This window comes from Nyctereutes procyonoides, unplaced genomic scaffold, assembly GCF_905146905.1.
Source record: "Nyctereutes procyonoides isolate TBG_1078 unplaced genomic scaffold, NYPRO_anot_genome, whole genome shotgun sequence".
NCBI lineage: Eukaryota > Metazoa > Chordata > Mammalia > Carnivora > Canidae > Nyctereutes > Nyctereutes procyonoides.
Genome location: NW_026575036.1, coordinates 13592062 through 13608801, shown reverse-complemented (window position 1 = coordinate 13608801; position 16740 = coordinate 13592062). Strand labels below are relative to the sequence as shown.

The 16740-nt window shown below is 32.4% G+C and overlaps 1 protein-coding gene across 1 annotated transcript in view; it reads left to right on the top strand.

Annotated features, from left to right (window-relative positions):
- The window catches only part of ERGIC2 (ERGIC and golgi 2), a 38354-nt gene that overhangs the window by 11699 nt on the left and 9915 nt on the right, over nucleotides 1–16740 (top strand). The window contains exons 4-10 of the mRNA XM_055318600.1: nucleotides 1763–1809; nucleotides 3053–3123; nucleotides 7309–7349; nucleotides 9791–9892; nucleotides 10965–11060; nucleotides 15500–15555; nucleotides 16587–16685. Coding sequence (XP_055174575.1) covers nucleotides 1763–1809; nucleotides 3053–3123; nucleotides 7309–7349; nucleotides 9791–9892; nucleotides 10965–11060; nucleotides 15500–15555; nucleotides 16587–16685 — 512 coding nt within the window. The remainder of the gene's footprint in view (nucleotides 1–1762; nucleotides 1810–3052; nucleotides 3124–7308; nucleotides 7350–9790; nucleotides 9893–10964; nucleotides 11061–15499; nucleotides 15556–16586; nucleotides 16686–16740) is intronic.

Sequence of the window (16740 nt, the reverse complement as noted above, 5' to 3'; positions counted from 1 at the left end):
CCTGAAAAATTCTCCTTAATTGCATGCGTTAGGTGAAACATTTTAGAATCATTTCAGTACTGGTTAAATTCTAAAAGAGAGATCTCCTTGATTTAGTATGTACTGTATATGATGGTTAGGAGAACATAATATATATACATAATATATATATTTTTTGTAGATGCTGAAATGTTAGAAATCATTTAAAGTTTTGAAACTGTTTTCTCTTTAGATTTTGAAATATCTTACTGACTTGCGTGTGCTGGAAAACAGTTTAAAGCTACATTGTATATGCTTATAACTAGATTTTTAGAAATTATATCTAAACAAAATTTTACTGTAAATAATATCACTTTTAACTCTTTGAAAAGATATGTTTTATTTATTTGTATTTTGATTTTTTAATGATTGGAGGTAACAGTTTTATAATGTTAAGATTGCACTAGATGGAGAGGAGTGTCCTTTACTTCTCAATTCCAATTCCAGTTCTGCCATTTACTAGCTATGTGACTTTAGGGAAGTTACCAAATCTGTATTTGGATGTGCTTCAGTTTCCTTTTTCATAAAATGGGGATAATAGGTATAGTACATGCTTCCTGGAGTTAATGAGAATTAAGTAAATCAATATTTGTAAATTGCCATGTAACCATGGGCAAATCAGACAACTGACTTCTTTTCTTTTGGGTCTCAGTATCTTCATCTGTAATATGAACGTTATTCTGGATACCATTAGTTTTCAAAGAATTTGTTGTTTTTATTATTTTGTTGTTTTTAGCACCAATGAATCACTTTTTTGCTTTTTTTCCAAATGAAGTATTATGTAGGTTACTCCATAAGCATAATGGGGATGCCCAGAAGCCTGGCCACTTTGCCTCATTCTCTGGTTCCTACAGCATCTTCTAAACCTAAACTCCACAGTTATTTGGAACACAGTTTGAGTTCTAGACAATTTTAAGAGGATATGAAGCTCTGAAAATCTGTAGTTCCTATTGAAACCAGAGAAAAACTATTAGAGTGAAAAAGTTTTGATTGGAAGCATAGGACAGGACTGATACTGATTGTACTCATTCTGTTATTCATGGTGCTTAATTATTTCTGATATTTTAAAATTAATTTGATTTGAACTGATCCTTTGAAAATAAAGCATTTGAAAAGGCTACACAAAACTGTAATCATCAAAGGTTTTTTTCCTGGCAGTTTGGTGCAATTATTCTAGGCCATTCAGACTTAGTTTACATTATGCCATTTTAGTGGTTATGGGATCTACAGCCAGGCATTTACTCTGCTCTGAAAACAACTGGCTTATCTGCAAAACTGGGAAGTTATCTACTTTATAGGTCCATGGTAAAGGGTAAAAAAGATAATAATTGTAGGGCATCAGGCGTAATACCTAATATATTTATTTGATAAATGGAAGAGAAATACTTGTCATTTCTCACTTTTTATTTTGAAAATTTTAATTCTTAAAAGAATATTCTATGTAGGGTTTATATAAAGAGATAGACTTCTCTGAGTTGTTTGGAGTAATTGTTGAGTTACCACTATTAAATTAAAGGATACTGTGCTAAAAACCTGTGAAATCAGAAAGGCTTTTAGAATAATTGCAAAATATAGAATTTTTATTCTTAAAGTGCCTTTGTTTTGACCATAAGAAAAAGCTATCCAAGTTCTAATCAGTGTATCTTACTCTGTTTGAAATCCAAATTTTCATGGATCAGTTGATTTATATTTCTCATGTTTTGATTACTTGGTAGGTACTAATATTTCCTTTTTTGTCTTTTAGCAAATTGAGAATCAATATAGATATTACTGTTGCTATGAAGTGTCAATGTAAGTGCACCTTTAACTTGTTAAGTCCATGTATCATTTATGGTTTAAACAATTGTTAGTAAAAAGTAAAACCAATGGTAGTGTTTTAACTTTATTTATTCCTTTATGATATCTTAAAATGCTATGGTAATGTTATTTAATAATGCAAGTTGTTTTGCTCCCCAGCTGATATTCTTTAAATTTCTTTTCCATGACGAGGAGAGATTTAAGTTTCACATTAATATAATTAAAAGAAAATTGAAAGTTTTTGTAAGTCAGAGTTCTTATGTATATCCTTTTTTTCTTGTTTAGAGTTACCAGTTTTATACCCGTACTCCACAAAATATCCTGTTTCACTGTTTTGGTTTATCACCCTTTACTGTTCTCTGCATATTAAAATATGGATCCAAATCTTTTAACCAGATAATGTGTTACCCTTTTCTATTTTCTTCTCTGGCTTCACTTGATTATACTGGTAAAAGTGGGAAAATGTTATTATGTTAAGTAGATAATGTTTGAATCAGTATTGCTCTCAAAAGTGAGGATGTTTTTGCATGAAAGATATCTTTTAAATTACTGCTTGGGATGTAGAGACTACAAGTTCAGTAGCCGAGACAACATTTTTTAAAGTGTGAAATAGTTTAATTAAGGAGATTAATTTCTGGGAGATTTCATCTCAGAAAAGTTTAAATTTCTTTCCCTTTTAATTCATTTTTCCTTATGGTAGTGGTTTTAAGAGTAAAGAAACACTTTATATCTCAACTATGAGTTTGTTCCTACTGAATATATCATACTTTTGCCTTATTTTAGATAATCGAATACCATTAAAATTTTGCCTTCTCAAAATAAACTTTTCCTATTTGTTGATTTTTTTTAAAACAGTCATCAGTAACTTTCTCTTAAACTTTCTTCTAATTTCTAGAAATAATTTTAATATTTAATATTTCATTTGGCAGCCATTTAATTTAGTAGTTGTGATTAGGTTCTTAACAATTTTTGCAAAGCTCTGCAGTTCAGTGAAGTTTATTCTTTTTACTATGAGATTGAGTCATCTTCTTTACTGAATAAGAACTAGAAAAAGTATTATTGATTTTTTGAATAGTTTCTACCAAAACTGTATAATTCTATTTTAACTTTTGAACAAATGGAATGAGAAAATGATTTCATGTATTTGATTTTTCTGTTAGACATTTAGATTTGTTAGTTAATTAAGATATAGTTTAGCTCTGAACATGGAATGTAAACTTCTAATTTTTTTTTGCAGATGTTGGAGCAGATGTATTGGATTTAGCAGAAACAATGGTTGCATCTGCAGATGGTCTAGTTTATGAACCAGTAAGTTTAATGGACTTTTTTTTTTTAATAATGCTATGAGCTACTGTTTTCTTGAAGACAGTTTTGATATTTACTTTTAGTTTTGTCTGAGCTAGCTTTTAAAATATATATATATTTTTTAATTTAAAAGTAACCTGTATTCTTTGTGGAGGTTTCTAATACCAAAGCCTTGAGATAACCATTGTTAGCATTTTGGATAAGCCTCTAAAATCTGTTTTACAACCTTATTCATGTATTATATTTTTTGTTAATGCTTCCTAATAGTTTCTGTTTTTCTTTTCTTATATTTGCTGTAATGATGAAGTTTTTCTTCTTTTCCTCCAATGATTTGGAAATTCTATATCCTATTTGTATTCTACTTTTAGCAAATTTAAGTCTTTAAAAATGTTTGAGCTGTATTCCTTTTAACAATTCTTACCATATGATGGTGAATTTTATGGAGTGGTTCTCAGTATCTCAATTGATAATTCTTATTTTAGATGCATATTTCAAACTTCACCTGAGTTCTGGGAGATTACCCTGATCTAGCAGGATCAATCTTCTTTTCAGCACCTTCATTACATTTTAAAATACAGTGGTTGTATTTTTTATATATATGTCACAGATCATGTATCTATATATCATATATCCTTAACGTATCTCAGATCATTCAATTTTTTTATGTCTTCATGATGCCAAATTTCATTGAGAAATAATTAGAAAAACTTAACATTTTTCTCCTTATTTCTAGGAATAGTATCATAGAGGAAAATTAGCCCTCATACCTGAGATGGACCACTTTTTTCAAGTTAATGAATCTTTTCATGTGTTTATTTATCTATTGTTCATCTTTAGGATGAGGATATAATTGGCCTATTAAGCCATTGAGAGTTGACATAGACTGTTGAGTTATGTCAATTTTTATGTGACCCTCCTTCTCCAACACACACACGTTTTTTTCAGACCTAGATGAAAGAAGGAAAGGGTAAAAGTTAAGATATACTGTGATTTTTTTAAAAGTCATATTAGCTTCAGATGCTTTTGAAAAGGAAGGAAGGTCTCCGTATTGGGTCCATGATGGCAGAGTGGTTCACCAGGGCACTCCAAATTTCCTTATGTTTGCTTTGACAGGCTTAATTTTGCTAGGGTAACTCCTCCTTTCTTTAGCTTGTGTGACTGTCCTCATTAGCAGCCAACCGTGGCAGTATTCTTGCTTAATTTAGAACACTGTCCAGGCCACAGATAAGCTAGGAATAACACTGCTGTGGGATGTCCTCACTGTGTGGTCTCTGGCACTTGATTGAACTCCTTGAAAATGCTCCTAGGATGGAGATTGCCTCTTTCTCGGGTGTCTTACCATTTTATTACATGTTCCTCTCTTTCTCTGAGTGAGGGATTTTTCTTGTTTCCTACATAGACTTCTCTGTGCCATGAAATGAGTTATGGGTTGGGCTCTTTTCTCAGTTTTGTCTCCCTTATACGCAGTCTTACATAAATTCCAGTATGTGGATGCTAATTTAAAATGACAATATATAGTGTTTTCTATATTTTCTGTTTCTTTGAACACTGTGAAAATTTGATTATGAGGAGACTTAATCATCTTAAACTTATCCTCTAAAATTTACTTAATGCTTTTTCTTTAGCATTCTTCCCATATTCTGAGTGTCTCCCATTCCTACTCTTTTTTTCTTCACATTTGTTAAGTCCTTGGTTTTGTTTATATCTATTTTTCTGGAGAGCTTGTCTTTCTAGCTAGCTTTTAAGCTCCTGAGAAGCATTAAATTTATTCTTCTGTGTTTCACAAGATGTGAAGTGTAGTGCCCTGTTAGATATTAGGCACTAAAGGAACATGCTAGATTTATGTAAATGTAACAAGATTGCTGATTATTCTACTGTAAACAATTTCTGCCATCTCTTCCAGTCATTTGTGGAATAGGAACATTTTATTTAAATTGAACTGTCATATAATTAAAAGTCATGTCTTGACTAGATGGGAACTTAAAAATAGCCAGTTGTTGGGATCCCTGGAGCCTGCTTTGCCCACTACCTATGTCTCTGCCTCTCTGTCTCTCATGAATAAATAAAATCTTAAAAAAAAATTAAGAACTATTATTTTTTTAAGATTTTATTTATTTGAGAGAGCAAGAAAGCTTGAGCAGAGGAAGGGGCAGAGGGAGAAGGAGAAGCAGACTCCCTGCTCAGCAGGGAGCCCGATATGGGGCTCGATCCCAGGACCCTGAAATCACAACTTGAGCCGAAGGCAGACGCTTAACCTAGGTGCCCCTAAGTAAGAATTATTAATGTAAAATTATTTGAGATAATTTTTACTTCTTTTTATGTTTTCATACTTACTGTCCTAATATGCACTCTGAATATTAAAAACATAGCCCTGATAGCTTTACTAGTTTCCAAATCATGATCACAATATGCTGTGAGAGTTACTACTTTGCTGCTTACTATTATGTTTTATTACTATTTCTTTACTTAAAGAATTTAAAAACTGCTTAAAAGTGAGGAATCTGACAGAGCTGGGTTTGTATACTAACTCTTAAGGTCTGTGATTTTGGAAAAAGTTTTGAACCTGTTGAGCTTCCTCCTCATAAAAAAGGCAAGACTGATAACAGACTCACAGGTTGTTCTGAAGGCTAAGTGAGGTAAGAAATTAAGTAGCATAGTATCTAGCATGAAGTTGGCTACTCAGTAGTTCCTTTACCCCGGGGCCCCTTGTGCCCAGTACTACACTATGCAGTTTGGGGAAGTAAAAGGAAGAATCATAGCCCCCACTGTCAAAAGTTTTATCTACAAGGGTAACTGGGAAGCAATTGCATGCAGCCTCCTGTTTGCTATGGTGTGCTTTACAGAAGCATTTTCCTTGTGTGCTATGGTGGAAAAAATGTTGGGAAGCATGCTGTAGACAAGATCAGCAAGAGGAGTAATCAGAGATTATTTCACTGTAATCAGAACGATAGGGGCAATTTAACCTGGAGGGTCTGGTACGTAGGATTTAGATAGACGAGAGGATCACAATTACAGGAGAGGAAATTTCCAGGTTGGTATAATTAAATTAACAGAGACAGATAGAACTGCTTGATAAAATGAGGGATTTTCCCATTTTGATTAAAGAACTGAAGATTTTGTAGAGAGTAGTAGGTTAGGGCCTGATTATGGAAGAATAATTAATTTTGCTAAATTTAAAAAGTAGAATCAATATATACTTATGAATTGCCTTTATAAAAATCAAGTCTTCGTTATTGCAAACTTAAATTGTAGATCTTGCCACACACCATGAAAAGCTTGCATATTTCCCTCTTATCCTACAAGCTACCTCTTCTGACTTCAAATTGATGAAGATAGTGCTTAAATTTCTTGAACTATTCCTTATTGATTAGTACATTTGGGAATTACTGTGCCATTGTTTAACTTGTTTAAAAAATTACTGATTTCACGGTGCCTGGCTGGCTCATTTGGAAGAGCATGTGATTCTTGATCTTGGGATCATGAGTTTGAGTCCCATGTACAATGTAGAGATTACTTAAATAAATCTTTTTTTACAAAATGTTGATTTTTTTAAAGAAATGACTTTTTTTTAAGATTTTATTTATTCATAGAGACAGAGAATGAGAGGCAGAGACACAGGCAGAGGGAGAAGCAGGCTCCATGCAGAGAGCCTGACGTGGGACTCGATCCTGGGTCTCCAGGATCATGCCCTGGGCTGCAGGCAGCGCTAAACCGCTGAGCCACCAGGACTGCCCAAAAATGTTGATTTTATCATGGTATTTTTCCCAGCAAAAAAAAAAAAAAAAAAAAAAAAAAAAAAAGACTTTGGATGCTAAGATCCTATAGTTGAGCTTTATGTTTTTCTTTTTTGAAAACTTTCATGCATGTATCATTTAAATGATTTCAAGTCCTAACATACCATTTTGTGCTTATGTCAGATTGCCAACTTGCAGTCATTCCTATAAATGTGGATAACTGTAATACAAAAATATTTGTGATTAGTAGAACTTCTTTATATTGGCTTTGAGTAAGAATATTATATACTACATTTTTTAGCTTACTTATAGAAGATTAAATGTATATCATGAATATTTGTTTTTACGAACACTATAAATTTGTTTCTTGCTCAGAAGAAAGAATTTTAAATTATGATATACAAGCCAAGAGAAATTAACAGTGCTAGTGATTATGTTTTTTCCTTTATTTCAGGCAATATTTGATCTTTCACCACAGCAGAAAGAGTGGCAGAGGTAATAAATAAGCTAACAAAGTATTGTGCTCCATAGAAATCTAGATCATGTTCTCCTGCTTTGTCTATTGTGAATTGTTCATAGATGAATATTTCTCAAGTCAGTTTTTGGGATGAAATATTAGCAGAATATAGTATTTAATCTTTATAATTTTAAACATTTTTATCAGATCTTACGAAAGTCATGTATAATCTTTTCTCTAATGCACTTTGAATCACAAATACATTTTAATTTTCATTTAAAATTTTATTAACTATTTAAAAATTCATAAAGCAATATATGATCATTAAAATTCAATTTGAATAGAAAACTATGAAGTAAAGGATATAAATTAAAAGTGAAAGCCTCTGACTAGCAGTAGCAACCAGTTAAATTTCTTGTATCACCTTCTAGAAACTTTCTGATCATTTATAATTTTCCGTATGTTTGCATATTTGCTTATGTTAACTTTTTTTCTGAATACAAATAGGATCATTCCATACATTTGTTCTAGAACTTGCTTTTTCTCCACCTAACCTGATATTTTGGACATCTTCCCATTTCACTACGTATAGTATTCATTTTATGGATAAACTTTAGTTTATTAAATTAGATCCTTATTAGTGGGCATTTAGATTGTTGGCAGGATTCTAGTATTAAAAACAATGCTCAATGAAAATTCTTGAACTTAATTCCTTATGTACTGGTCAGAATGTGTGTGTATGTGTGTGTGTGTGCGCGCGCGCAGTTTCTAGAAATGAAACTTCTCTTTCAGGGGATATTTAACATTTTGATAAATTCTATCACAAAAAATTCTAACTATGTGAGGTGATACTTATTGTAGTAATCATTTTGCAATATATACATATGTCAAATCATAAATTGTACACTAAAACTTAGCGTGATATGTCAATTATATCAATAAAACTGGGAAAAAAGACAGATGATACCAAAGTATCTTCATTTGTGGTCCAAAACTATGTGAGAGTACTTATTTATATACAATCTCACCAACAGTGGGTATACTGTTTTTATTGTTGCCAATTCTGTGGATGAAAATGGTATTATACCAGTTTAATTAGCATTTCTTTATGAATCACTTGAATATCTTTGTGGATTTTTTTTCCCCATTTGTATTCCTTTTTGTGTGAAACTGCTCATTTATGCCATATGCCCATTTTGCTTGGTTGTTGTTTATTTCCTTTATAATTTTAAATAATTTTCCAGTCTATGTATTGGTACTTATGAAGGCTTTACCTAATTTAAGATTATTGCAAAAAAATTTTTTTACCCATTTTTTTTTTCTTTCTAGTCCCTAAGTACATTTCACAGGCCTTTCTCTTTTAATTTCCACTTTCTCCATCTGGGGAGAGTTTTAAATTAAGTTTAAAATTAAATGTAGTTGAACAAAAGAACGGAATATTAAGTATTTCTGGGCTTCTAGAGCTTTTAGTAGAAAGCCATTCAGAGATGAAATACATTACTTCAATCCAGAAATATTAAAATGAGAAGCCTTCTTTCATCTGGAATTTTATTCAGTGTTCAAGACTAGTAATAAGTGGGAGCAGAGATTGTGTTTATACTATTAAAATGATGGCTGTTTTCCATCATAGTTGAGTTTTTTACATATATTCATATATGGAGTATAAGCTTAGATATTGGTATATTTGAGACAGAAGTTATATGTGTGCATGCGCGCACACACACACACACACAGTTTGCTGCCATCAACCTCTTTTACCACTGCCTAGCTCTAAAACTAGACTCTGGAAATACAGGACACACACAAATAGAAACTTACAATTTCTCTTAGCATTAGGTCCAAAGATTTTAAGCCTTTAGACATGTAAATCTGAAGATGAGACCGTGTAAATCTGAAGATGCTTATATTCTTTTTAAAAAGTATAGGTAGAGTATAATATTTTATTCAGAATGGTCTTGTCATATAGACTAACGTTTAGATTTCTTTGGAAAAGGAGACACCAGGTAATATTAAATGGCACTATGGCCTATTTTGTAATGAGGATTAGATGCTTGTCGAAGGGGCTTATACCCAAGTAATCTCCCACTTAAATCCACCAAATCTGTTGTACTGGTCTTACTTTTTGTATCTGTAATACTTTATTCAATACCTGATAAAAAGTAAGAATTTTGTAATAGCTGCATGCATGTATGCATGAAAGATGGGTTTAGATACTCAGGTGAGCAGAAGCTCCTTCTTAATGACCCTGACTGCATAGCCATTATCAGTGAAGTTAGACATGCTTATAGACCTCAACTATTAATCCTTCAACCACCCTACCTCATTTTTTCTTCTTTTAAGGAAATGACCAAAGAAAACTTGATACTTTGTTTTAGAATAAAGTCCTATAATAATAAGTCAGCTAACACTTTGTAAAAAGTGTTGGCTTTCTTGTTACCTTACTGTATTTCTAACTATTGCTTATTTATGTTGTATTTAGGATGCTGCAGCTGATTCAGAGTAGACTGCAGGAAGAACATTCACTTCAAGACGTGATATTTAAAAGTGCTTTTAAAAGTGCATCAACAGCACTTCCACCAAGGTGAGATGTAATTTTTAAATATACAGCTATTTATTATGAATTTACTATGACATAATTTTAGTATTGGTTTAGTTCTCTGAATCTCATATTTCTTAGAGAAAATGTAATCATTCCATATTAAGAAGATTTCTTTCTACTATTAAATTTATAGCCTGTGATATTGATCAGGAGTATCACAAATAATACTTCATTTTCATTTAATTTTTCTCTTAATGTGTGTATGGTATACTTTCATATAAAATTATATTAGATTTTAAGAACAAATTAATTGTATTTAGCATTATTTTAATAAGGATGCATAAATATTTGTTATGAATTTTATGGGTTTTTTTTAGAATTCTGGTTTTTGTTTTGTTTTTTTCAAGATTTTATTTATTCCTGAGAGACTGAGAGAGAGGCAGAGATATAGACAGAGGTAGAAGCAGGCTCCCTGTGGGGAGCCCGATGTGGGACTCGATCCCAAGATGGCGGGATCACACCCTGTGCTGAAGGCAGACACTCAACCACTGAGCTACCCAGCATCCCAGGAATTTTGTGTTTTTATTTCACTTTTTTCTCTTCTATAGGTTAGAATAGGTGATATTTAGAAATGCTATAATCATGAAAATGATTGTTTAAATTTAAAACTATAGAGAGGTTTTACATTTGCTAGGATGAAAGTGTCATTGTCTGAACTTAGATGACATGTCCTTCCCTCATTCTTACTTGTCTTTCTCTGTCCCCTAAAGTGTCAGACAGATTACAAAACTTTGTTTTTATTGGACTAATTCTTTTAAGCTTTCCTCTAAATGGCCTTAATCCTGATAGGAAGAACCATGGAATTTTAGATTCGTGTAAATATATATGTCTGTGCATATACATATATATAATTATATAATATTTTCCCATTTTATAGGTGTATGAGCTTTTATAAATGTGTAGACTTGAAAAAACTGCTGTACTACTTTTGACATTTAGAACATTACCTAAAAATCAATTTTTAGGGATGTTGTTTTCCCTCTACAAATTTTCCTATCACAGAATGGTGACTATATTAAGTGTACTGTAAGTAATTCTTCCTCTCATGTAACAGGGAAGATGATTCATCACAGCCTCCAGATGCTTGCAGAATTCGTGGTCATCTCTATGTCAATAAAGTTGCGGGGAATTTTCACATAACTGTGGGCAAGTATGTTCTTTTCACTTACTGAAAATACTTTAGACAAGTTGGCAGCTTGGTTTAAGAGTAAATTCTTTGCTAATCAAATAATATGTAACTACTACAGGGCTGCTTAAAATGTTGTGTATCTATGTTTTTGATATTTTGAGACTTGTGTGCTGGGCTTTGATCTCAGGATAGAGAAGACTGCTAACTTTAACAACTACTTCAAAGCAAAAGTAAACAGTTATGTCATAATTTGTATATTAAAGTAAATGAGCTGCGGGTTGATAGAAATCAAAACCTACTTTACTAAGTTTTAGTAGCCAGGCAGCTCTTACCTAGACATTTCATTAATTTGTTCTTGTTGCAGATGCTATCAGGTTTTTGTTTTGTTTTTCCTTTTGATAATCATCATCAAAATGTAATCCTTGATTAATTTGAGGTATTTTGATGTAGTTAGAAATTTGTAGTGCCTGAGATAAAGTAGGTAACAGTTAAGGAAAAATATAAGATCACCTACCTTCATGAGTAGCACTCAGCAGAGAAACTGTCATGTCATATGAACACTTGGTAAATTTCTGAGTAAGTAAATGATTCTCTGACTCTCTTCCTTTCTCCCTGCCTCCCTCCTTCCCTTCCCTCTCCATCTATCTGGAGTTGCAGAGCTAAACAATTCTTCATTGTAAAAGACATTTTTTGAGAACTTGCTATGGGCATACCAGATACTAAGATGAAACCATGAAGAAAAGAGGGGTTTTGCCTTTATGTTGCTGACATTCTGTGAGAGAATCCAAACTTTGAACAGTAAAATTACACTAATAATTATTTAATTATAGTTGTATTGAAGCTGTATAGCAGAAGTACGGCCAATAAAAAACTATATAACAGGGTATCTGATTTACCTGGCACATTAGCAGAGGCTTTATTGAGGAGAACCTTTTAATACTAGTGAATGATTAGGAATTTTATATATAAAGGTGAAAGGGCATCCAGACTGAGGGAAAGGCCACGAAGAAGGAAATAATCATTGCTGGAATTTTGTTGTTGTTGTTGTTAAATATAGAGATAAATAGTGTAAGTCTTTTATGTAAAAATATTTGAGTGTTTACAGCGATCAGATCAAACATTTGTCTTTGTTGTCCCATTCATGTTTTGTTGTTTTCTTACTGTTGCCAGGATTGATTCTATGGCTGGGAACCTTAGAATTTCTTGGTATCATGCAGACAATAGATAATAGTTGGCTCAAAGAAGTTTAGAAGATTTTATTATATCTGTGGATATAAATGATATCCTACTCCCAAACTAACTGAAAGAAGGAAACTTTGACTATTATGTTATAAACCTCTATACTATGGCCTTAATTCCCAGTTTCACTTCTCTCTTCATGTGATAACTCATGCCATGAATAAGAGAGGCCAGATGGAAAAGTATTTGGTTCATATCTTGTCCTCATCATCTCTGGGATATCTTATAAACCCACTCCTAATTTTTGGTATTATGTTTACCAAGTTCAATATTTATTTTTTTGAAGATCTCATGTTACCTCTAAGATACAGTATCATTCTCAGCTGTAACATAAAGGAGAAATAAAAAGAACATGATTTGTTACATAATATGTAATTCAATATTCAGATGTTTGAGCATGAGTACCTTAGGTAAGGTAATGGAGTAGCCAGATGCCTGCTGCTGCATGTAGAATCATCAGATATACATCAGTCGCATATGCAAAATGAAACCTGTATTGGCCATTCAAATATCATGAATGGTATTTCTATTGATGCTGAACAACTCTGTACTGCAAACAAAAAAAAGTATACTATTCCCTCCATTTCCTAGGAAATTGAATATATATTAAAACTACAACAAAGTCTTTGTGTAACTAAATTCTAGATTCAGATGATTATTCATAGGTTTTTCACCTACATGAATGCCACTTAGAGTGTTTGGAAGTCATGCAAGATGTTGGACAATATTTTTGAGTGTGAAACTGTCACTGTGTTTGCAGGATGCCTTGCTTCCCTAGCTGCTGTTCACTACGGGTGGATAGTGACTCCTCCTCAATAATTGTGACAACCCAAAATGCCTCCTTCTAGCAATCCTCCTTCAAAACAGTCTTTCCTTTACTGAAAATTACGTGGAACAATATATCCTAACACATGAAAAATACATGACATTCAGGTTTCAGTGTCCAAAAATAAAGTTTTACTGGAACACAGTCATGTTTGTTTGTTTGCATCTGGCTACTTGTACACTACAATACCAGGATTGAGTAACTGTGGCAGACTGTATATGACTCATCACTTTGTACTGCTACTTGGTGCACTACAAATTACAACAAATTATAACAGTTAAAACTCCACAGTGTTACAGATTCCTTGTGAATTGGTGTACCACAACATTTTATTTCTTTATTGTATTACTCTGTCAGAAAAGAAAAAGAAATAAGGGTTTCAAATGTACTTTTAAGGCACAGTGGAGTGTGGATTATTTTGTCAAATTTGACTTCCAAACATCATGTTTATTATGCAGTGACACCATAGCTCTGCTAAAAGGATATAGGATATGTAAATATAACCAGACTAAACACTCCTCACAATATTACTAACTCTCAGGAAGTTTAAAAAATTTAAAAGGGAATATCCAAGCACAAGCAGAATTTCTTCATAAAAATAAAAAATGAAACTGAGACTGTGACCAAAGTTGATAGACACATGACTCATTGTTTAGCTAAGAAACGAAAGCCACTTACCGGCAGCTTGATGAGATTGTCTTTGCACCAATCAGAGAAATGCATCTCGAGAAAATAAATTTGCTTTGGAGAATTAGCTTTTTGGTGAGAAAAGTGCTCTAGCAGCTGAGGATAGTGAGAGCAGTGTCCAACATTCAATTCAAAAGCAAGGCAGGTGATAACTGAGTGGGTTTCCTTAGCTCTTGCTGAGTGAATGGAGGTTACCAATATTGCTTGTTGTTTTTTTGAGGAGTGTGAGTTTGATTTGATTAAATAGCCTGCGTGGAATAACTATAGATAAAAATATTTTTAAAGAAATTGAGAGAACATTGGTGTGTTGCTGGTGGTAAATATGTATGAAGCAGAAAAAGGCTTGTGTGGGTAAATTCTCAAGGCTTGTGAAAATGTAAGGTGTTTAAAACCTTGTGGTTATGCGTTATATCAGCAGTACTTCACAGAACATATTTGAATCTATCATGTATTGAACTGGTAGTGATGGTGAACTTCATTTGCTCTCACGGACTTAATAAATATTGTCATTTCCATGAACTTTTGTAAGAAAGAAAGGCTGAATATATTAACTTACCCTACTACACAGCACCTTGACAACTTAGCACTTGTCTAGTTTTTTGTGATTTTTTTTTTGAGCTTAGGGCTGAGATTGAAATTTTTCTGAATAAGGAAACTACTGTCAGTCATTTTAATTGAACACTGAATAGGTTTGGAAGTTAAGTTTGGTGCAGGCTGGATAATGTTTCTTCATGAATTTAGCCTAAAGTTATAAGACAAAAACAGCATTTCTATATGAAACTTAACATTATGGTACAGTTATTTCAGTGGTAAGTAATGTCTAATGATTTTAAGTGTCATTTCTTGCTTTCCGTGCTTGGATAGGCTGCACTGTCAAAAGTAAGACAAGAAGCAATATCTGCATTCTTATACTTGTATATATTTTCCAACCTCAAACTATACTTCCTGAAGGGTTTTCAGACCTTGATGCAGGTGCAAAGGAAATTTCTCCATTTTGAAATCCATTTAACTATTCACTTGAGGAAATTCTACTTTAGATTGCAAATGAATGAATGAATGAATGAATAAATAAATAAATAAATAGCTAGCTAGCTAGCAAGTGACCAATCTGTGTTATGTAACCACACACCAAAGGAAATACCACGAGAGGAACCTCCATACAGTTGTATCCAAGCAAATGAATATACTCAGTTAAAAGATATGCCCATGGATTAATATTTTCAAAGATAAAATATGTAAAATATTCTAGAGCTTCATAACAGATAAATCTTTGTGATCAGTTTTGAAAATAGGGAACATGAACCAACCCTCCCTTGTTAAGGGAAATGTTATCTCCCAGCAAAAATACCTGAACTATATCAAAAAAGTACTCAGTTATTACTACTATATTTTGAATGTCATTATGAGAAGTTTGAAAAATTTTCTCTCTTCTTATATAACTGCCTACATAATATTTTCAGTTTTGCATCTTGGCCCACAAAAGCCTAAAATACTTACTGTCTGGCACTTCACAGAAACAGTTTGGCAGCCCCCAGTTTATTACATGGACTGAAATGAGTAGACTTAACCTACTTAAAATCATAGGACAAATATGTTTTTATTTTACATTAAGGCAGGTATGTAACTTAGGAAAGATCCCCTTTCTGGTTTTAATTAGTTATATATATATTTAGGTATTATTACTTTAATATTGTTTTCCTCTTTTCAGGGCAATTCCACATCCCCGAGGTCATGCACATTTGGCAGCACTTGTCAACCATGACTGTAAGCAGTTTCTGAAATTTTTTTCATGAAGAGGTCATTGAAAAAAGTGTTGTGCGTGGGGTTTTGTTTCATTTTGTTTTGAGTGCACATGTGAGGTAGGGCTTTCAGAGTGGGCTGTTGGCAAAATGGATATCCAAAGGAGAAAATAAATGAATAGATTTATTGACTCTAATCCATTTTCTCTTATCCTTAAACTACTTGTCTTTATTTATTCATAGCTCAGAAGTTGCTAGGGTTAGGGAGCAGAGCCTTGGTGTGCTTTATATCACTTTGTACACATCTCTGCTAATTTTTATGGCTAATGAAAGGCCTATATATTTCAAGCTTATTTCAGTGTACATCTGCACACATGAATATATAAAAATTATTCAAGTTAGTTTAGTGTAATGATTGTCATAAAACTTGGTTTTTAAAGTCCTTTTTGGAGGGCACCTGGATGGCTCAGTCAAGCAACTGCCTTCGTTCAGGTCATGATCCCAGGGTCCTGGGATTCAGCCCCCTGCCTGTGCTCTCTCTCTCTCAAATAAATAATAAAATCTTTAAAAAAACAAACAAAAGTCTTCTTTAGAGAACAAAAAAAAGTAATGAATTCCATAAAACATGAGTTTGTCACATTTAGCAATGGTAATTATTAAAAATATATTGATCGATGGATTTTACTATTTGACTACATGGACATCATTCCAGTTCTAATCTGTTACTATATAATGATTTGTCAAAGAAAGCCATTATTATTATTATTATTATTATTACTGGTTATCAGGATTAGATGTACTATTTTATAGAAGTTAATTTGTATGTTATGAAATTTGAGATCTAACATTTTATTAGAATGTACTTACTGTTATACATTTAATTCCACATATTTATATTCATTTTCTCAAAATAATGAAGTTTTAAGTACTATATTATACCTATAGATTTTGAGATATTTTCATTTGAGATTGGGTAAGAATGTGAACCAGTATGTAACATATAGTTTTGAATAATTTAATTTCTATACTTAATTTGTTTTATTTTATTCCTTTTAGCTTACAACTTTTCTCACAGAATAGATCATTTGTCTTTTGGAGAGGTTGTTCCAGGAATTATTAATCCTTTGGATGGAACTGAAAAAATTGCTGTAGATCGTAAGTATTTAATAATTACTGTTGGAATTTGCCTGCAGGCAATTGCTTTTATAAC